This window comes from Elephantulus edwardii, unplaced genomic scaffold (assembly GCF_000299155.1).
Source record: "Elephantulus edwardii isolate Elephantulus edwardi_28Jun2011 unplaced genomic scaffold, EleEdw1.0 scaffold00018, whole genome shotgun sequence".
Classification (NCBI taxonomy): Eukaryota; Metazoa; Chordata; class Mammalia; order Macroscelidea; family Macroscelididae; genus Elephantulus; species Elephantulus edwardii.
Window position 1 is genome coordinate 10665388 of NW_006399768.1, and position 23673 is coordinate 10689060.

General features: G+C 37.3%; 1 protein-coding gene across 1 annotated transcript in view; it reads right to left on the bottom strand.

Moving 5' to 3' along the window:
- Nucleotides 1-23253, bottom strand: part of VEGFC (vascular endothelial growth factor C) — a 149095-nt gene extending 125842 nt beyond the window's left edge. Inside the window, exon 1 of the mRNA XM_006882272.1 lies at nucleotides 23110-23253. Within this exon, the coding sequence (XP_006882334.1) occupies nucleotides 23110-23253 (144 nt within the window). The remainder of the gene's footprint in view (nucleotides 1-23109) is intronic.
- Nucleotides 23254-23673: the final 420 nt, after the last annotated feature.

Consider the following 23673-nt stretch of genomic DNA (forward strand, 5'->3'; position numbering starts at 1 on the left):
TGCTGTTAGGGACCTCTCTAAAGTACTCAAGAGCAACGGTGTCTCTTTGGAGACAAAGGTGCGCCTGATACAGACCATGGTCTTTGCAATCACTTGTTATGCATCAGAGAGCTGGACAATGACTAGGGAGGACAGAAGGAGAATTGACGCCTTTGAGCTGTGGTGCTGGAGAAGAGTACTGAATGTACCATGGACTGCGAAGAAAACAAACAGATTCATCCTAGAAAGGGTTAAACCAGGGTACTCCTTGGAGGCAAAGATTCTGGGGCTTCATCTGACATACTTTGGACATGTGAGGAGAGACAGGTCCTTGGAGAGGGACCTTATGCTTGGTAGGTGGAGGGACAGCGTAGGAGGGGAAGACCCTCTATGAAGTGGATTGATTCAGTGACTGGGGTAATCGGGATGGGTGTGTCAGACACAATGAGATTGGCACAGGATAGAGCAGGGTTTACGGCTGTTGTACATAGGGTCTCTATGAGTTGCACACGACTCGACGGCACATAGCAACAACAACAACAAGTCCATGTGAACATGAGCAAAGGTAAAAAAATATAAAAAGAATGGATTTGTAATAGAGCAGGACTCAAAGCTACCAATGTTCAGAGAGGAGAAAATTATTATCTTCTACTCTGTAGTTTATGACGTAATTGTAAATACTAAATTTGCATATCAAAGGCGGCTTCAGATTACCTAATGTTAAATGCAATGATCATGACTCATGAATAATCTTGGCCTTGAAAAAAAACTTAACTTAGTGTGGATTCCAAAATTTATAATAAAGACCCAGGACTCAATAAGAGAAAACAATAAATCATTATCATCTCAAAACTAAAATTTGGCTCTAGCACAAAAGGATTTGTTTGTTTTTTGAGGGCAGTTCTAAATTATATGACCCACAGGCAAGTAGGAATCTAAATAAGAGTTCTAAATTTTCAAAACATAAACTTAAGACGAGGTCTTTAAAAAGAATACAACAATTAAACACACAACAGGCATAAACAAAGCGAAAGAATTAAAAACTATCCCATGTAGGTAATGAGATTGTAATTAAGTAAACCATAGTGGCTTCAAACTGCCTCACATCTGGTATTCGATATATTAACTGTCTCTTACACGGAACTGTGAGTGAATGCAAAGCACAGTTCCTTTTACATATTATACAAATTCAGACACAAAATTCATGGTGACAGTTTAGACACTCCCCTTGCAAGAAAATCAAGACCATTTCTTTAAGATTTCACTCTCTCAATTGATGAATTTATTCACTTTTTTAATAGGAGAGAAGCGGATGTTATTTACAGTTTATTTACAGTTAAACAAATAGAGAAACCATATTATTTACTTGGTGAAAGACCACTGCACACACATCTTTTTTTCGGAGGGGTAATTTTCTTTGCCATTTCTAGGAAATTCATTACACATTTGGAATATTGATTGTTTCAGAAAGCAGATGAGTAGTCTGTTTTCCAGACCCCCAGAACACTGATCCAGTCACAGACAACAGAGAAGGAAGTGTTATTTGCTTCAAACGGTATATTCTTCCACATGACTGAATCACTCAGTGTCAAAGGTGGTGGTTGTTTCGTCCATCTCATGGTTTCCCATTAATATAGTAATAGCAAAACACATCACTATAGTACTTCATGAATGTTTCTTCCACAAGGAGTATTAACTACTAACAATATTTTAAGGTACTCTGAGGGCATAGCCAATTGCAGAGTTTGTCTCTCAATATGGCTTTCCTACCATGGATGGCTGACTATGTAGGGGGGCAGGACTATGCGAGGAAGGGATGCTGGCTTATCCACAAAGGGAATGGCTATCTATCATTTCATATGAGGACTTGCTAGTTTGAAGAGGATTGGCTAGCCTCACCAATAAATTGAACAACTCTAGCTTCAGAAAACTGAAATCTTCCCCCTCCAGAAGAGGAAGGAATTCTTCCCCAGCCAGAGAAAAAAGACGTTCCTGAACCTGCTGACATGTGGGACTTCCTTTGGGACAGCAGCAGCAGCCATGGCTAAACTGGAGAACTGATGTGAAATGAGATGAGACCTTGGACGAGAAAAGCCAATATTAACAGTACTGACAACTTTGTTGGACAATTGTGGATGGGAAGCCAATGACAGGACTGAGAATTTGAAAGCAGTTTAGAGCCATGAGTCTCAAGGCTGAGGTGTCTGTGCACATTTTGGAAGCTATCTTGACGATTCTACATTTTGTTATTAAACTGAATTACAACCTTTAGATTTCCCCAGTATGGTTCTATGTGGTCTGTAAACTACCACATCAGATTTTGGATCCAGCAAAGCAGCAAGACTGGTGCAGAGTAGAAAGAGGCATGTGATCATAGGGGATATTAGTAACCTCACGGGAATTGGTTTTGTGTTACTGATGCTGTGGACAGAGAGAATTTCTCTCTGTGAAGTTGATAAAGGTCATATGGCACTTTTCATGTGGCCCTTGCTCTTTTTAGATGGTTGAAAAGATCAGTGGTTCAAATCTACCAGACACTTCAAAGAAGAAAGATAAAAGAGTTGTCACCTATAAAGATTTATAATCTTAAAACCCAAGGGAGGCTTTCCATGAGTCAGAACTGACCTGATAGCAGTGAGTTTTCTTTTCAGGCTAATGTTAAATTCTGGTCTGGACCAAAACCACTCACAACATAAAGAAAAAAATAGTATGAGAATTAAAAATTATTAATGTTTAAGATAGATTACTATAATTGGGTTGTTGTACCATAGTGTTGAGACAGACCCATAGCTGACCTTCCAGGGGGGTTTCCAGAGACAGTTAATCACATGAAAGGAGACTGCTCATCTTTCTCCCACAGAGCAGCTGGTGGCATCGAACTGTGTACCTTCAGGATTACAGCACCACTTCTTGCCACTAGGCCATCAGAGAACAAAATAAAAATATGAAGCTTAATTTTGAATACTTACATAGAATTCTTATCCTGAAATAAATATATGAAAAATTACTTTTAAAAAGAGAGGGAAGTGGTAGAGTTGAAAGTATGCATGAATTAGCAACTAATAAAAAATATATTTTTTAAAAATTTAATACTAGTGTCTGCAAATTAATTTGCTCATTTCATGTTGTCTCAGTGCCTATTTTGTGTTTATCTCTTCATTCCAGATTCAGTCAGGGAAAAATACTCTGTTTAGAAATACAGATGAAAATTCTGTTAAATGTTCCAACTAACATCGATATTAGAAGCTTAAAGCAGTGAATACTTTCAAGGCTTTATCCAATAAAAAAGTTTCAGCTTTTCAAGAACTGAGAAATGTGTGCACAATTTATTTTTAATTTCCTTTCACTTTGTTCATTTACTGTTAACATCCACAATGACCATAATATGTTCATCACCTAATTCAAATGACTTGAATGAAGATCTAGCAACCGGCAAAATGGATTATCAGACAAAATCAGCTACTGTCAATAAATTAAAATACATCATAAAACAATGTTGTTCTTACCGTTACATGATTTCAAGTTGATTCTGATCTACATCAACCCTTTTACAATTGTTATGTGCCGTAATCTGGGTTTTCAGAGGCAGTAAATTGCATGAGAGGAAATTGCTCACCTTTCTCCCACTAAGCAGTTGGTGAACCCGAACCATGTGCCTTTTAGTTGGCAGCACAATTACTTATCCACAGTGCCAGTAGAATTTTCTATTCACAAAAGGGGAGATGAGTAGGATGAACCACAATGAGAAACACTATATGATCCTGTATTCTTGAGTTTACTCTTCATTCATTGTGTCAAACTATCTCTTTATGGATCTAAACAGCTTCATCCTGCATGAATCCACAGTTAAAACCACGGATACCAGAATTCAGGAAATAAGGAGACACATTGCACTGGGAAATATGCAGTTAGGGACCTATCCAAATTATTGAGAAGTAATGATGTCAACTTGAGAACCAAGGTGCATCTGATTCAAGCAATAGTCTTTCGGATCACTTGCTATGCATCTGAATGCTGGACAATGAATAAGTATGACAGAAGAATTGATACCTTTGAGCTATGGTGTTGAAGAAGAGAACTGAACATCCCATGGGTGGCTAAAAGAAGAAACAGATATGTCTTGGAGAGGGTGCAGCTAGAGTGCTCTTGGGAGGCAAAAATGATGAGACTTTGCCTCACATACATTGGGCATGTTGCTATTACTGTTGTTGTTGGGTGCCATCAAGTCAGTTATGCCTCATAGTGACTTTATGAACAAAATATCTGAATCTTGTTCTATCCTGTGCCATTCTCACATCTCCTGACACACAGAGCCCATTGCAGCAGTCAACGTGTCAATCCACCCAGCTGAGTGTCTTTTTCTCCTTTGCTGACCCTCCAACCTTCCTAGCATTATGTCTCTCTCCAAGGAATAACCCCTCCTAGCAACATGCTCTAAGTATGTGAGGTGAAGCCTCATCATTCTTGCCTCCAAAAAAGCATTCTAGGTGCACTCTCTCCAAGACATATTTGTTTGTTCCCTTGGCAGACATGGGATGTATGTTCATTGTTTTTCTTCAACACCAAAGCTTGAAGGTGTCAATTCTTTTTTTTTTTTTTTTGTAGTCATCTTATTCACTATCCAGCTCTCAGAGGTACAGCAAGTGATCAAAAAGACTATGGTCTGAATCAGACACATCTTAGACCTCAAACTGACATCATTACTCCTCAATAATTTGGATTTAACAAACAGCAGATTTTTGAAAGCAATATGTTTCCTTATTTCCTGACTGCTGGTACCAGAGATGTTAATTGTGGATTCAAGCAAGATGAAGCTGTTGATACTTTCAATCTCCTCTCCATCCATCACAATGTTGCCTATCAATCAGTCCAGTTCACACTGAGATGCAATCCATACCAAAGGCTTCATTTCTTAATCTTCTGCAGCAAGTGCTTCGAGTCCTCCTCACTTTCAGCAAGTACGATTGTGTCATCTGCAGAACACAGGTTATTGGAGTCTCCCTCTAATCCTGATGCCACACTCCTCTTCAAAGAGCCCAGCTTCTTCAATAATCTGCTCTGCATATATAATGAGTAGGTATGAAGAAAGAATATAACCGTAACACACTCTCTTCTTAATTTTAAATCATGCCGTGTTCCCCTGTTCTGTTCACAAAACGGCCTTCTGGTCCAGGTATAGGTTCCACATGAGCACTACTAAGTGCTCTGGGACTCTCATTACTCTGTATCAGCCACAACTTGTTATGATTCACACAGTCAAATGCCTTTGTATAGTCAATAAAGCACAAATAGTCATTCTTGTGGTATTTCTTACTTTCAACCAGGATTCTCTGACATCCCTATATATGTACTATTCTAACCATTTTTTAATTATCTACAGAGGTATTTTACTTGCATGTGATGGTAATGATATTGTTCTATATTCCACATTCAGTTGAGTCATCTTTCTTGAGAATGGGGATAAACATGAACCTCTTCCAATTTGTTGGTCAGATAGTTGTCCTCCAAATTTCCTGGTATAGACTGGTGAGTGCATCCAAGCCAGCATCTGTTAACTGAAATAAGCCAGTTGGTATCCCATCGATTCCCAGGGCTTTTTTTTGGGGGGGGGCTTGTTTGTTTGCTTGGTTGGTTGGTTGGTTTGGTTTGGGTTTTGTTGTCTTGGTTTTTTTTTTATTTTTGCCAATGCCTTCAATGTAGCTTCCACTTCCTCCTTCATTACCATTGTCTCCTTTCCATATGGTACTTCCTGAAATTTTTCAGTGTCACTGAGTTCTCCTGGTACAGTGATCAGTGATTCTGTATATTCCTTCCATCTTCTTTTGACGTTTTCTGGGTCATTCAATATAGTGCCTATGGCATTTTTCAATTTTTTTTTCCAGTTTCATCCACTATGATCCATCATTGGATTTCTATGGATTGTGTGTGTGTGTGTGTGTGTGTGTGTGTGTGTGTGTGTGTCATGAGGATTAAATTCTTTTTCCATTTTCTCAGTTTGAGAAGAGAGTTCTTCCTTTATTACTCTCCAATTCCAGCTTTCTGCACATCCATAATAATACTTTGCTTTGTCCTCCCAAACTGCCCTTTGAAATCTACTATGCAGCTCTTTTACTTTGGCATGTTTTTTTTTTTGTTTTGACTTCTTGGCACTCCAGTGAAATTTTTAGAGTGTCTTCTACATTTATTTTGATTTTTGTTCTTTCTACTCCGTTTTGTTTTTTTGGGGGTGATTTATTCATTGCAAATATTTTTTAAAAAATGTTTTCTGCTCTGCTTACATTTTTATTTTTATATTTTTATTATACTAGTTTATTTATAAGATTCTAATACATTGTTTTCCAGAAAAGATTCTCCCAATTTCCCTCACCCCATCAAATTTTGCAACTCCATGTTTAATCCCCTCCTCTCCCTGTATATCCTCATCCCTTTGCTTCCACCCTCCTCCACATACACCTTGGATCCTTATACTCTTCATACAGTAAGACGAGACCTTTTGCTTTCCTCATGGATGATGTCCTTGGTATAATCTCACAGCTTATCTTGTTGTCATTGGTATTCAAAGCCTCAGACTGATCTTGAAATTCAGTTGGAATTGATTCAGGTCTTAACCTGGTTCTTGGGGATTTATTTTAATTTTCTTCTGTCTCAATTTGAACTTGCATATGGTTAACTGATGGTCTGACCCACAGTCTGTACCTGGCTTAGTTTTTGCTGCTGATATTGAGCTTCTCCAATGATTTCTTCCACAAATGTAGTCAATCTGATTCCTATGCAGACCATTAAGTGATATCCATGTGTAATCATCTGTATGTTTTAAAGAAGGTACCTGCAGTGAATATACCAATGTAAATATAAAATTCAACCATTCTATTTCCAGCCTTTTTTCTATGACCAAGCCCATATATTCCAACTATTATTCTTTTTTTCAGTGTTTCCACTTTTGCATTCCAGTTACCAATAATCATTAAAGCATCTCAAATGCAAGTTCAGTCAATTTCAGATTACAAGATTCTGTAAAAACCCTCAGTTTCTTCCTTGTTGGTTCCAGAATTAGGAGCAAAGACTTGAATAATAATCATGTTAATGGGTCTTCCTTGTATGCATATGGATATTATCCTATGGCTCACAACACTGTATTTGAGAAGAGAACTTGAAATGGACTTTCTGACAATGAATTTAATACCATTCTTTTTCTGTTTTTCATTCCTGCAAAGTATATCATATGAATATTTTCTTCAAAGTGCCAAAGCTGGTCCATCTCATCTAATGCCTGGTATGTCAATATTCATGCATTCCATTTTTTAGAAAAAAAATTATACTGATTTATTTACAAAGTTTGAATGCATTTTCACAAAAGATCCTTCCCATTTTCTTCACACCACCCACACATCAAATCGTACAACCCTATGATTAACACCCTACCTCCCCATTTTCACCCCTCTATTTCCACCTTTCACCTACCCATGAGTCCTCACAACCATTCTATAATAATGGTTTTATAGTGTTTATCCTTGTGGGATTGAGTTAGTAAACACTCTCCTGTCCCTCCCAAGTTAGATAGTAATTTAAAAAAGCATTGATCCTGCATGCTGTGCAGTATTCCACTGTATGAATGTTCCACAACTTTTTGATCCATTTAATTTTTAACGATTTCCAGTTTTCCAACATTCAGGCTACGTCTATTCCATGTTTCAATTATTAAATAATGTTTGTTACTCTTTTTCCTCATGTCAACTGACTTTCGATCTGGGCTCTTCACTACTCTATTTTCATTCCTTTAGAGTTCAAAGGGTTTTCAAAGGCATGTTATTTAGGATGGCCCATCCTGCTTCCTAGTCTGTCTTAATCAGTGAGCTCCAGCAAAACCTGTCCACCAAAGGCAACCCTTATGGCATGTGACACAGTAAGACAGTGTCCAGTACCACAGCCACCCCAAGTTACTGACAAGACAAGTGCTGTATCACTGAGAACAATGTTCTTCCCAAACACAACACCAACTTTTAAATACAAAGGCCTACCCACCAGGTCTTGATTGCTTAAACAAGATACTTCCAGGCCACAGCTAATTGTTAATGAGGCAAATCAGCTTATATTTTGGTTGTTCAAAATTAAAATCACCCAATTTACATCAGAATTTCAAGTAAATTAAAACATCTTACCCTCCAGAATCCAACTGCTTCAAACTGGAGAGACTCTCAGGCAGAACCCAAACAACTTTTAAATATAACAGCCTGCCTACCAGGTCCTGATCGTTTAAACAAGAGGCATTATTTATTTTTTTGGTTGTTCTTATTAAAAGCTTATGAGTTGGCTCCCACTCATCACGATCTTATGTACCATAGATTAAAACATTACCTAGCCCTGCCTCAAGTTTACAATCACTACTGTGAAATTGTCGGTTCCTAAATGATTATTGTGGCTAAGTCCATTATTGCAGTCATTATTTTGAGCACATTCCTAGCCAAAGTCTCCTCTTTCAGCATTTTTGGCCTTTCTTCCTTCTTTTTTCTTAGCTTGAAAGATCTCCTGAAATCAGTCCACAATGGGGGACCCGGATGATATTTGAAATATCAGTGGCACAGTTCCCAGCATCACAGCAGCATGCAAAAACAGTACAACAAACTGCCAGATGAGTAGTGGAATGTTAGTCCTGTTCATTAATAAATACTTAAACTTGTTTTAAATGCCATCTAGATAATTTTTGTTTTTTAGTATTGACTTAGAATAGACTCATAATTGACCCAGTTTTCATAAACTGTAATTTGCATAGAAGAAGACTGCCCATCTTTCCCTCATAAAGTTGCTGGTTGATTTGAGTTGATTGTCTTTTGGTAGTGCATAGCCTTACCACTAAGCCACCAGAGCTCCCTTCTTCCAGATTAGTTCATACGTAACTCTACAGTATTATAAAATTCTAAAGGGCAAAAGCCCTTTCATCCAAACACTCTAGGTATGGAGATCTTTAGGCAATGGCTACCATCATGTGTTATTTGTGTTGATCTACAGTCAAGGCTACCACCACACAAAACACACACAAAGCCCAGAAGAGATTTATTATGGCAAGCAGAGCTATAAACCACAGTCTCTGTGCACTGAGTAGCCAAAACACCTAGATTTCCTAAAACAAAAGTCTTCAAATATCACACATCAGTACAACATCCTATTCCATATGTCAGGATTCAGGTACATTCTCATAAATGTATATAAATATATCTAGTCAATTAGTGGGGAGGTGATAAATAATTACTCTAAAGAATGTAACAGTTAACTTCAGATGCTGATGAACACAATACTTAACCACCTTACAATCAAGTTTATAGTAGTGGTGACTCCATGTGTGTCACAGACTTGTTGTGCTCCATAGCATTCTCAGATTTTCTCTTTTTTTTAAAGGAGTGGGGAAGAAAACTACAAAGCATTTCTTCCAAGGCACCATAAACCTCCGGACTTTTAATTAGTAGCTGATCAGGGCAACGGTATCATCCAGGGACTCCTACATAGTATTTATTGTATTTTTCTGATCATAGAGTCTGTTTAATAGAAATCTGAAATGTCCTTACTATGTATCTGTCACAATTCTAAAGGGCATCATAAACCTTTTAATCTTCGAAATATTCTAATACTACAGATATTAACAAGTGTTCTTTACCTATAATGAACAACAGGGAAGTTAAGTAATTTTCCCAAAGTCATAAAGGTAGTGCATAAAGGTAGAGCCAGGGTATATTTCATGTTCCAGAGACTGTTGTTCTCTTATCCAGCACATGTCCTTCTATTTAAGCAGTTATGTCACTGAATGACAGTAAATTCTTCTGGGCAGTACCAAAGAAAGAATAAAGGAACGTGCATAAACCCTGCAGTCAGAAAAAAACTGAAGCTTTGATTGTATAAAATACTAGACTCTGAAAATCAAATACATGTGATTTAATCCATAATGTTCATATCCTCCCTCATGGCCAAAGAAAGACAAACCTGAAGCTCAAGTTGTAGAGAAACATCTTTGGAACTCTTAAATGTTATTTGCACAAAGCTATATATCTGAATATTTTCTCTTTTAGTGTACCCATTTTTTATCAGGTACTTTTTGAGTTAGATAATATTTTCCTAACACCTTTTTCTGTTATTATTTTTAAAATGTAACTAAAATAATTCATCTTTTCTTCTTCCTGGCATTATGAGGATTGCTTTTTTTTTTTGAGGATTGCTTTTAAGAAAAATTTTAAAAGCAAATATCACTAAGATATGTTGGGGTTATCTGTTTTGGGTTTTATTTTCTTGGTTGGGTTATTTGTTTTTTGTAAATTTTGTTTCCAGCTAATCAGCAAATAAGGAAAACCTTACCTCATTCATTATTAACAACTTTTATGTCTATTTCACTGGACTATCTAAAAATATTTCACCAGGCAAAATGAATCCCTAAGTCAAAGAAGGAAGTCTGAAGAAGCATTATGTTGTGAGCGTGTGTGTATCTAAGCATGACCACTGTTTACACTACTTGTTCTGTTTGGGATATAAGCCCTAAGAGCAAAGATGTCTGTTACTAATACATTTTATAAATATATACAGACAGCATGCTGATGTGTACTTACTCCACTCCAAAGAAATCAGTATTATCACCGTCATCATTAGAAATTGGGAGCATATAGAGGAATTCAAATACTATATATGGGTGGCCAATGAATTGAAAAGAGGCACACACTTTAAGAAACTCTGCCAAAAAAAAGCTGTTTCTAAGGAATATTTTGTCCAGCTTCTATTCTACTTCTTTAGACACTTCTACCAGATGCTACTCATTGCTGTCAAGCCAGTTCTGATTCATGGTGACCCTGAGTGTTACAGAGTGAGAGTTTCTTGGCCATAATCTTTACTGAAGCAGTTCACTAGGCCTTTCTTCTGCAGAATCACTGGGTAGGTTCAAATAGTCAACACATGGGTTTCCAGTTGATTGTAGCTTTTAAAACACCATGTTTATTGTGTGAATATACCACAGCTTTTCTATCCATTGGTTTGTTGATGGGCACTTAACTTCCAACTCCTTGCTATTGTGAACAAAGCCACAATAAACATGGGTGTGCATATATCTGCTTGGATGTCAGTTATGGTCTCTTTGGGGTATATTCCCAGTAGTGGAATTGCTGGGTCAACTGGTATCTCTATTTGCAACTTTTTGAGAAAGGACCACACACACCACCTTCCACAGTGGTTGCACCATTTTACACTTCCACCAACAGTGAATAAGGGTTCCAGTTTTTCCACAACCTCTCCAGCATTTGTTGCTTGCTGTTCTGTTAAATTTTGTTATTCTTATCGGGGTGAGATGATATCTCATAGTTGTTTTGGTTTGCATCTATGCTACATTGAAAAACAAGGAACTCATGCAGTATTACTCAAAATGGGTGACCTTGGAGGACATTAGGCTGAGTGAAATATCTCAGTCACAAAAGGACAAATACTGCATAGTGCCACTGTTGTAAAACAGGACTGACATCGGTTTGGGGGGAGAATGAGAAAGATGGGATAAATAATGTATACTGAATTGGAACAGATGAGGGAGAATACTGTTTAAAAGGGAGATGTGATTAGGTATTGTTGTTATGACAGGAGTCCAGAATGACGGCTGCATAGTGGGCTGGATTTAGGGGGAGGGACTGTATAACAATCAAAGAATTTTTCTTTTACTTTTCAAAGAGAAGAGCGAATTGGGGGGAGGGAAGGGTGGGCAAGAAGAAAAGTGCAACACTGAATGAATGGAAATCCTCAGTCTCTGTAAACTTTCATTAAAATTAAAAACAATTTTAAAAAGTAAGAAAAAAGCAACAAAAAAACCAAAACACCATGTTTAAAATGTCACTTAAGAAATGCTGAGGGCCTTGCTACTTTTAACCAACTTAGACTTATATCCTACTCTTCAAGTTCTCACATCATCCAAAATAACATTCACTGTCATTTCTCTTAAAATCTTTGATTCATCAGTGACATCGGTCTGACTGCCAGATCCCTAAACAAAGATTTTGGCCCCTCTGTACTTTGTTCTGTATATTCCATAAAAAAAATATTCCTTCCTCCCTCATTTCTAAAGTGGTATTCCTCATTTCTCACAGATTAACCCATCTCTCCTCACCTTTCCCTAGGCTCACACTAAGCAATCCCCAAAGCCTCTACAACAATGGCAAGTAAATCATGATACTCTTTTTAAATATATCTAATTTTTACCTCATAACTTCTTGCTGGTATTTATGACTAGGAATGTATTGTTTCTAAGAGAAAATCATCATAAATGTGTTATTTTTAGCAAAACACATTATATATATGGTATGATAACTTCTGACTTAGAAGTGAAGCTGCCTCAAAAGGACACATACTGCTTAAGACCATTACTGTGAAGATGGGAGGATAACTGAGCTAGATATTTATAAATGTTCAGAGGGGAAGGAAAGAGTGGTAAAGAGAGGAGGAGTAAAACCACTAGTATAGCAGAGGTTAGTGGGCCAATGAGGTGATGAAGGAATAGCAAAGATGCAATGGGAAGAGAGGTTATAAAAGACATAGATTAATAGCAATTAATTATGTAAAACAATGTATATGAATTCTTGTATAAATCAAAATGTCAATAAATGAAACACACTTGTATGAATTATTATATGCAAACCATTATTTCTTTTAAAGTCATTAAAACGATCCACTGCCACCAAGTGAATGCTATGAAGAACATAGCAATTCAATCCAAAAGAATATAACTGCCACTGGTTTTCATCACCAGATTCTTGTCAAGAGGTCATGTTCAAAAAAACTTACTGTCATTAAGTGTATTCCAATTCATAGTGACCCTCCACTGGATACTTAAGGCTGAAAATCTTAATAACAAGAAACTACTCATCTTTTTCTCTCAAAATCACTAGTTATGTTCTATAAGGTTTTCAATGTCTGCGTAGATTTTTGGGATAGCAGCCCACTGCTGAGCATTTAGCCATTTGCACCACTCAGGATAAATATTATATATAATAGCCTTATACCAGTTCAGATTAGACTGCTGCATCAAGCAATTTATGAAAAATGAGCATTTGGATTTAAAAAGTATAAACAAGGATCTAGATTCTTTCTGACACTTGAAATTAGGGTACTATTATTACAATGCAACAATCAGAAGCAGACAGCAGCAAGTGGTACTGAAGGGTACCTACAGGATTGATGTTAAGGAGCCTTGGTGGTGTAGTATACTTCATGTTGGACTGCTAATCACAAAGATTGAAATCTATCAGACTTTTCACATGGCAAGTTAGTTAGGCTCCTCTAAAGATTTATAGCCTCAGTAATCCAGTAGGATCTATTCTGTGAGTGGAATGGTGGGAATGAGTGTGTTTGAGACAGCGAGGTTGGCACAGGATAGATGGCGTTTAGGGCTATTGTACATAGGGTCGCGATGAGTTGCAACTGACTTGATGGTACATAACAACAACAGCAACAATCCAGTAGGAAATGACCATGTGTAAGAATCTACTCAATACACGTGGTTCTGTTGTTCGGATTTTGGTTGGGGTTTTAATTGATTTTTATTTTTATGCTGGATGCCTAATTGAGCAAACTAGATAAACATAGTCTCTGTTTCTACATTGTTAATCTATAAATTACTAAAAATAAATCAAGACTATGCATCATCTAGAAGTTCTGCTGGCCTACTAGGTAAAGGATTGTACCGTCAATTGAAAGGCATGTAGTTCGAGTCCACCAGTTTCTCTATGACAGAAAGATGGGCAATCTCCCCTCATGCAATTTACAGCCTCTTAAAACCCACTGGAGAGTCAGTTATATGTCAGTTCCGACCCAAGAGCACATCAACAAAATTCACTACTTGAATAATTTCAATAAAAAAATTTTGGAAGAAACCATTACACAGAGAAAATAAAAATGTCTGGTTTTTTTTTTTTAAATGGAATTACTTTAAAATAAAACGTCATAATTCCCTGTATAAAAGTTCTGTGTTAAATCTGTTATTTTCTGTTGTTAAACTGTATCTTATAGTTGTAAACCTTCACTTACAACTTATACTTTTTGCAGCAAAACAAACTCCCATGTTGATTTTCAAAACATCAATCTACTAAGAATACTAGTGAAAGATGCAATAATACCTTCTCAGAGGATAAGAAGGTGTAAAAACTCTGCCAATGAAAGTGTTTTCTTTCCATACCTTTGTACATGGCAAAGACCCTGAGATAGAGAACAGTATGATCTTTCCACAGAAGTCACATTAGTCAATTTAGAACAACTATTTAATTACTGTTAGAAAGTCTTTCTAGGCACCCAGTTAATCAGTCATTCTTCTATTACTACAAATTAGGTCTTGTGAAATCAAAGGAGGCCCTGTACATGAAGTCTAGAAGAAGTGTATCCCACTGCTGGGCTTTTTCTTTTTGTTAGCTAACACATACTGTGTTCCCACTCTCAGCAATTCCACATAAAACAGGAAAAAACTACTGCTTAGTTGTGTACCTTATTAGACCTTTGCCTTCCAACCTACGATGCTATTTTTTTACAAGATAATATTCTTTGTAACTTATAAGATGCCCATCCTTTATAGGATTAATATTATTTGTATTAGGAGTTTACACTAGCTGATTTTTAGAAGCTGTTTGCCAGACCTTTCTTTCTAGTCTGTCTTAGTCCTGAAGAGCCACTGAAACTATGGATTATTCTACTGATATATTAAATAGTGATGACAAAGCTTTCATAATCACAGCAACACACAAGCCACTACAAAAGAGCAGACTGCCAAAGAGATGGTCATGCCAGAATTAGAACTTAAATAGAAGAAGTAAAAATCACTGCCATCAAATTGGGACTGACTCATAGCTGATTTTCCAGTAAGTTTTCAGAGGCTGCAAATCACATGCAAGGAGTTCAACCACTTTTCTCCCAAGTGACCCTAAAAATAAATTATGACTTCTCTCTGGCTTTTGCTACATTTGCTATATACTACTAAAACACTCAGGAAAAGATTAGTAAATGGGCTAGAAAGAAATAGACCTAGAAAGTCCAACTCTATTACCACATTTCTCTAACTTACGCATTGCAAAAGTTTAAAAACAAATAAAAAAGAACACTCTAATTTAACTGCTTTTTAAGTCATCTGAGTCTTCATCACCTTCAATGAACATCTCATCGAGATATACTGGAGAACAAACACGAAATTAACTTGCAAACTAATCCAAGTACACAGCACATATCATTGTCTTTGAAGCCTTCACTTTGGTTCCAACTCATAACCACCTCACGTTCAGCAAAACAAAATGCTGCCTACTTCCATGCCATGCTTATGATTCTTGCTACGTTTGAGATCACTGTTGCAGCCACCACGCCCCTCCATCTCATTAAGCAAATTATGTTTTGGCTGAATATTTTACCATGAATGATGTCCTTTTCTAGGGACTGTTCCTTTTCAATAACATGTTACAAAGTATGTGAGATGAAGTCTCATCATCCTCATTTCAAAGAAGCAATCTGGCTGCATATAATCCACAATAGATCTGTTTTTCTGGCACTCCATGGCATATTCAATATTCTTCAACACCACCATAATTTAAAAGCACAATTCTTCAATCTTCTGTACTCATTATTCAGATTTCATATTCTTATAAGGTGACTTGAAAATATCATGATCCAGAATACTGCAATGTAGTCTAAGTAATATTTAAGCCCTACTTCTCAATAAACAGAGGAATGTATGCACTCTAGAGAATGAACTGTACTTCTACAGAGTCTGTAGTTACTAGAAGCAAAAGCATTGCTGGGAGCACAGGAAACACCTCATTCTCATCTCGGACATTGTGACTCAAAATAGCTCAGGCAGAGCAAGGAAACATCACTACAGTCTGGCCTCAAAAGGTACACCTCCCTCTCAAGAGCACCAGAACTGCAAGGCCAGAAACAAATCAGAAAGTGCTTGCTGCCTAAGCAGGACTTTGGATGTCTCATGAGATATCAATTAAGAATTCAGAAGAAAAAGTTGCAAGAAAGCAAAAATTGAAATGCAAGTTACATTGAGTTGTTTATATCCCTTATGCCACTTAGTTAGATGAAAATCATTTGTAAGAGAGGAGGTGGCAAAATTCACTCATGTGCTCCAAGACAAATTTTATATATAACCATTGTAGACTTACTATTAAAGACTCAGATTATCTGAAAAAGGAAGCAAGAAAACAGTCCTTCAATCATAACAGCCTTTACGCTCCCTAGAAATAGTCTCTACAGAATCAAATCTTGAATGTTGAAGAGTGAAGAGAGGAAGAAAGTGTATCATATTTAAATCTTTACAAACATTTCCTATTTTCCTAAACATAATTATCCTATCCAATGACTGAAGATTGAAATAAGCATAGGTTCTGAAGTACATTAGAGAAATACCATGGGTATAGCAACAAGAAATAAATAACTGGTGGCATAGTCCAGAAGAAGCTGCATTGAAGGGAGCTGTGATGGCCTAGTGGTAAGAAGCTGCACTGCAATCCCAGAGGTACGCGGTTAGGATCCATCAGATATCCTGCTGGAGAAGGAGGCACAATCACCTCCTGTACCAGTCAGATCCAATTTAATGGTACACAAACAAAAAATCATAAAAAAAAAGAAGTTGCATTGATAACCCAAAAGATTGTACTTCTTTAGCAGGTCAAATCTACCAGTGGTTTTGTGGAAGCAGGATGGGCAAATCTCCTCTGTGTCATTTATAGGCTTCAAAAACCCAAAGGAGTGTCAGCTGTGATTCAATTCTGACTCGACAGAAATGATAGAGAGTAATGACAACCTCTTTTACTGTTTATCTTACCTGGCTAAGTTTACCTTTTTCTTGGTTTAAAAAAAAAATTAAAATGTGTGCATACTTTTCCCTCTGGTGGCCTAGCAGCAAGATGGGCAATTTCCTTTCATGTGATTTACTACCTCTGAAAATCAGCTATGGATCAGTTCCCACTCAAAGGCACACAATAACTTAGAGATAATATCCATAGCTTGGAAGAAATCAAAATAGTTTAAACATTTTACACAAATTTCACCTGAATCTAAACAATTACTTTCAGTGAGAGCAATGTCCAGCAACCACTGTATATCTTGTTTTTCAAAAGTTGTCCCAAACAGAGCAATAAACTGAAGTTGCCTAAGGAATAAGGACTTTAACATCCATCATTCGTCAATGACTACTACTTTCGTCTCTGAAATTCTACCAGAAGGACCAACATTTTCCTATGTCTAAAACACTGAAGTCAGAATTAATTTGTCCACTCCTTTTCACATTAACCAGTCAACAGATGTGGCATTTCTTCCTTTGTAGAGCCTTCTTCTGTTCCTACTGGCATCACTTCCAAGTTAGACTATTACTTATTTATTACTTAATTCTTAATTATGTCCCACCACTTACATCTTTCTGACCTCTCATCAACCCCACAAAGTATTTCAACAGTCCTTTGCAATCAAATTCCCTATGTCATACATTTACTCAGAAATCATTAATAACATTCCATGACCCACACCATGAAGATTAAACTCCTTAAAGTGACTCAGGCTCATATTATATAATCCAAATTATTTCCTCAAACTTAACACTTTAGAAGTCTTCACTGTTTGCCTACCTAAACTCTCAGTTTTAGCCAAACAATTCTACTTAGATTCTTACTTTCTCATTCCACCCAAGTTGTTCTTGTTAGCTGCTGTCAAGTGACGTACAGTGACTCTATTAATAAATCTGACTCTTTTCCTACCCTATGCCATCCTCACCCTTTCTGACATATTATATAGTCCATTGCAGCTGGTACTGTGTCAATTCACCTACTTGACGGTCTTCCGCTCACCAACCCTCTGCCTCTCCAAGCATCATGCCCCTCTCCAAGGAATAACGATGCTTTATCATCTTTGCCTCCAAGGAGTACTCTGGCTACACTTTCTACAAGAACATATTTGTTTATTCTTTTGACAATTCATGGGGTCTTCAGTACTCATCTCAAACATCACAGCTCAAAAGCATCAGTTCTTGTTCTGTAATCCTCATTTATTGCCCAGCTCTCACATGGATACCAAGTGACTGGAAAGCCCATGGATTAAAACAGATGTTCCTTAGTCCTCAAATTAACATCATTACTTATCAATAATTTGTAGAGTTCCTAATTGCAGACTTTCCCAGTGTAATACTACCGATTTCCTGACTGCTGATAACAAGAGTGTTGACTGTGGATCCAAGTAAGATGTTCCTGATAGTTTTATTCTTTTCTCCATCTATCAGAATATGACATAATTTCCAACCTTCTCACATTTTGTTTGATGTTTTCATCTCCTGGAAATTAACAAACAAGTTATAGCTTTCCTTTATATCAAGGGACCCCGATCAACTAGTTCACATTGTTTATTCTTTCATCTTCAGGAGCAAGCTAGCACTTGGTACCATTCATTCCTTTGCCAAACAGGCATATGGCATCTGGCAGTTATTGAGTTTGGGTATTCCCACTAGTTTTTAAGCTCCTTGGACAAAGAAACAATGGCTTAAGTCTTTCAGGATATCCAATGCCTATCTAACAAGGTACCTCATAGAAATGTAATAATTTTACAATGAAAATGATAATAAATCTAATGGAAATAGTCATGCCAAACACCATGATATGTATCAGTGAATCTGAAAGGATGCATGAGGTGATCTAGGATGTTTGTTAAAACTATACCTACCAAGACCCAACATAGACTGGTCTCAGATGAAAAAGATAGAAATGCAACTGATGACTTCTAAGAAGTTCTGATGCAGTTAGCACATAAAGATAAGTATGAAAAAACACTGCTACTGCTACTAAATAGAGACAGTAGATAAAAATAAATTTTTAAAGTATGTGGATTTACAGACAATGCAGGAACTTATGCCATGTTACAAATAAGTTGCTATTATGTTGTTATTGTTGTATGGGATCATCATAATAAACCATAAATATGTTCTACTAAATTGACTAAAAATTTTAATCAAAGCAGTTAACATTACCAATTATACTATTTCTTTCCCTTTAATTTATAAGGGGACAGTTAGAGCTATTTATTTAAAACAGGTTTGTCCTGGAGAGGGTGAAGCCAGGCTGCTCTTTGGAAGCAAGGATTCTGAAACTTTATCTGACGTAATTTGGGCATGTTGCAAGGAGGGATCAGTTCGTGGAGAGGGACATCATGTTTGGCAGAGTGGAGGGAAAGCACAGGAGAGGAAGACCCTTGATGAGATGGATCGAGTCAGTGATCGGGGTAGTGGGAACAGATGTGTCAGAGACGGTGAAGTTGGCACAGGAGAGAGCAGAGCTTAGGGTTCTTGTACATATGGTCACTATGAGTCGCAAGCAACTTGACAGCACATAACAACAACATAATAGAAATGAATTTATTAATATTCAATCATCTAGATTATTCAGGGAAGAAACACTCAGTAAAAGATAGATTTATCCAGTGACTTCAATAAAGTGGTCATGCATATCAGAGATCGAGAGGATGGCACAAGATAGGGAAAGAGTCAAATCTGTTGCTCATAGATGCTAAGAGTCATATTTAATGTGATTATATCTAGCAACAACAACAGATTATAGAGAACCCTGGAGTTGTAGCATTAAAGCATTTGTCTGCTAACCAAATGGTTGATTTGAACCCACCTGTGGCTCAATGGGAGAAAGATGTGGCATTGTGTTTCCATAAGATTTATGACCTTGGAAATCATAAGTCTACTTTACACCATAGGGCCTTTATGAGTTAAAATCAATTTACAGTAATGGAATCTTTTTTCTAGTTCATTCATTTAATTGGAACAAGACTTAAATCTTATAACTTTCTTTTGCTGAGCTCTGTATTAGGAAAACAGGAGAAGGATGGATGATCTCCTCCTTTGTGATTAACTAACTCTAAATTTCTGCTGAAAGGTCAGCTCTAAGTCGGTTCTGATTTGATGGCAAACAACAATATTTTGCAAGGGTATTTGCAAAGTAAACGTGCCCCTTCCACGTCTATTAATCTCAAACAAAGTAAGTATCTAAATATACTAACAATCCATCAAACTTATTGAAATAATTAGGTTCACTGGTTTACTTCATGATATATTCTTCCCCTCCCAATTATTTCTAGTTTAAAATAAAATACTTTGAGCTAACCAAATAGAATTCTATCTAACTTCAAACTGGCAAGTGACAGGATTTTACTGCTAATTTTCCTACATTATTCTATTTTTTGTTAAGTTTGATGATAATATGAAACATTTCTTCTTTTTTCTCCACCATGTCTAGCTAATTTTAATCACAAAATAGCTTTAATTTTTTGTTTGCCTTATTCCTTTGACAGTCTTAACTGCTGTAACATTTTTCAATTTTTAGTAAGCCATACAAACATGAATAATTAAAGAGAAATTTAATAAATGTAAAAGTAGGTTGTAAAAACAAGGTCATCATGTTTTCATTTGTAATTTTACCTTCAGTCTTAATTTGGGAGTTCCTAACTTGACCATTTGCACTTTCAAAAGTATTTTGTGAACTATTTTATAACTATTAATAATGTAACATATTCTGATTACTTCCTGAATTCACTTATGAGTGTTTATGTGCTCACTGAAAAGGACCAGTTCTTTCTGCACAGTTCCCTCTGTGTAAGTCTAAATGAGGCCTTTGTAGGCCACTAGGGAGCAACATAGAGTCTTGGGCCTGGGACAGTTTTATTAAAGCAGTAACTCTGTTCACCCTTGGGAAAACACCTTACTGCAACATGTCTCATAGTCTCGGTGATTTAAATTATGTTTAACCATAGGGGGAAAGAGACCTATCTACTGTCACTTCTCATTGCCATCGAATCAGAATCAACTCACTACAGACCCTCCAGGAGAATATCATCCCATATTCACTATGCTGAATACAAAAGATGGTTAAATATGTAAGCAACATGTACAAACAAAAAAATGCATATGGATTTTAAGTAGCAAAAAGAAAATTTTTAGAATTAAAAATAAAATTAACTTTTCTCCTTCAGTTACAGCACTACAAACATAGCATATGTCAGATTATTGAATGAGTGAAGTATGAATATACTTGTGAATATTTACTAACCTCTAGTGAACAATTTCACATTTTTCACTCTATCAAAAATAACGCTTCCAGGTATGGCTGGTATCTTTTTCTCCCACGTTCATACCACCTTCTTACAGAATCAAAGCCTCCTTTCATATGTACTATCCCTGATAGGAATGAATATACCCAACAAGCACAGGTATGCACATGCTTACTTGTGCTTATTTACTAATCTGCAGTGAACTCAAGCTACCTATCAACTTGTAAGTAAGCACTACTATACTCTGCTTACTTCCTTTACTAGATAATTGATCTGAAAACAAGAGAGTAACACACAAAACAAAGGAAGATCCTTGACCCGGTGGATTGACACAATGGCTGCAGCAATGGGCTCAAATGGGTCAGAGATTGTGAGGATGGCACAGGAAAGAAGAGAGTTCAGATCAGTTGTCCAAAGGGTCACTGTGAGTCATGCTTGACTAGATTAAACATAACAACAATCCTAAATACACACACATGCGCATATAAATATTTGCAAGCATACACACAACATGCAGTTAACATACAGCATTCACATGAGCACACATAACTCTAACACACCACCTCTCCCCGGACATATTAACTTAGGACTGACAGAACTGAACAAATCTCCTACAGACTCTTGGCTTCTTAAAAAAACCTGTCATGTTACTTCCTAATCCTCTCTTACTTTTGAACTACAAACTAAAGTAAGTTATCATAATCAATAGAAAAGCAATGCTTTACTAAGTTTTAAGTCTTAAGAGTTTGACTTTACACAAAGTAAACAGGTATTGCAAAATTCAAGGCACTCAAAAGACAAGAAGTGCTATGATTTTTTAGTACTTCTAGAGAGGACAACATTCTAGTCACTGTCCTATCAATTTAAGATTTTGCACTGAAAATTGTTTTGCAATAATACCTGTATTCTTAACTTGTACTCTTTTTCTTCAGAAGTTTGTTTTCTTGGCTCTGACAATGTATTACAAATTCTTTTCTTTTTATATTTTCCTCCAAAATTTAAGGACAGAGGTAGTTTTAGATTTTATGAATTGTTCTCAATCTTAAAATGTATTTCAAACTACAAATGGGATAGCAATGTAATTCTCTAGTGAATGTTAATCATGTTAGTTAAGTAACACTTGACAGTAACACACTACTGGCACTTCTCCACTTGCCATCTGCTGACATAAACCACTGCTGTCTACTTTAGCAAAAGGTAGTGTGTGGGATAGAAAACTTCTTCAGGGGTTCAAGAACTCTATTAAGCATAGGTATGTCAAATCTAAACTTAATACTTTCAGAAGAGCAAGTAAGAAGCAGGCATAAACATGGTAACTCCATTCTGAAAATCAGAATGCTTCATAAATAGCTTAAAATATTTTAAAGCAAAAAATTGAACACACATTTTTAAAAGTTACAATAATAAACCTTTTTGTATTATTTCACGATCATATCAAAGATTGAGTGTTCATAAAGCTAAAGGCAGTATGAGTTAATTAGAATCTGAACGAGAAGTGCCTACTGCTGCATTTCAAGTTTGACCAACTTCACGGAAATCTCCAATTTTAAACCCTTGTACTTAGACTGTCTAGCTCCACAGCATAAGGAGCATATGAAGTAAATAAACCATCCTTGCTCCAGAAGCTTTCGGACTATCAGGCTAAGGAAAGGTCTTCATGATCCCAGTGAGTGAGCAATGGGTTATTGCATTTACTGCACTGGATTCAAGACCCCACACTGCATCAGGGGAGACATAACTAAACTATGAGAGCTGTATTACTAGACATCCCACTCGGCCTGTCACTTGTGTAATTTGTTCTCTTAGTAACTTTATTTTAAAATTAAACCACAAAAAAAAAAAAATGTACAAGAAAGAGAAAACTTTTCTTCAAAGGAAGCACAAATACACTTCATTAACTTTGACTCCAAGGTACAAGAGGTTAAAGAGTACCCATACTTGATGCAGCTTTTGTGTCTTAGGACACCCAAGGCCAGTTGGCCCTCAGTTCGCAGCTCCGCAGCCCGCAGCCCAGCCTGGCGCGGGTGCGAGGAGTGCACCTACCTTGGCCTCGCCTGCGTCTGGCTCCTCTTCGGAGACGCTGCTCCCAGACTCAAAGGCAGTGGCGGCGGGAGCCTCGTGCGGACCCTGGAGCAGCGCAGCGACGAGCAGGAAACACGCCAGAGAGAAAAAGTCCAGCAAGTGCATGGTGGAAGGACCGAGAGGTGAGGAGGCTGGTCCGCTGTGGGGGCCGGGGTTGGGGCGTGGGCGCCCCTGCGATGCTGCTGTTCCCTCTTGGTCCCTTTCCCACCGAGATCCTCCCGGTAAACCCTCCGGACGAGCCGGAGGCGGCGGGAGCAGGTCCGGGGCTTCTACTTCCCCAACTTCGCAAGTTGCTCTCCCAAGCAGTGCCCGGGAAAGACGACGGGTGTCAGGTAAAAAGCCTCACAGGAAACCGGACATCCGAGCTCCTCTTATTCGCAGCCGGCGAGGTGAAGCCAGGGCGAGGGAGGCCGGCGTTTTTGTTTTTGTTTTTTGGAAGTGGGGGGAGAAGAAAGCTAAATCACCCCGCAATTTTCAATCCTCCTAAACCCCCAGAGCCCTCCTCCCCCTCCTCCCTCCCCTTCC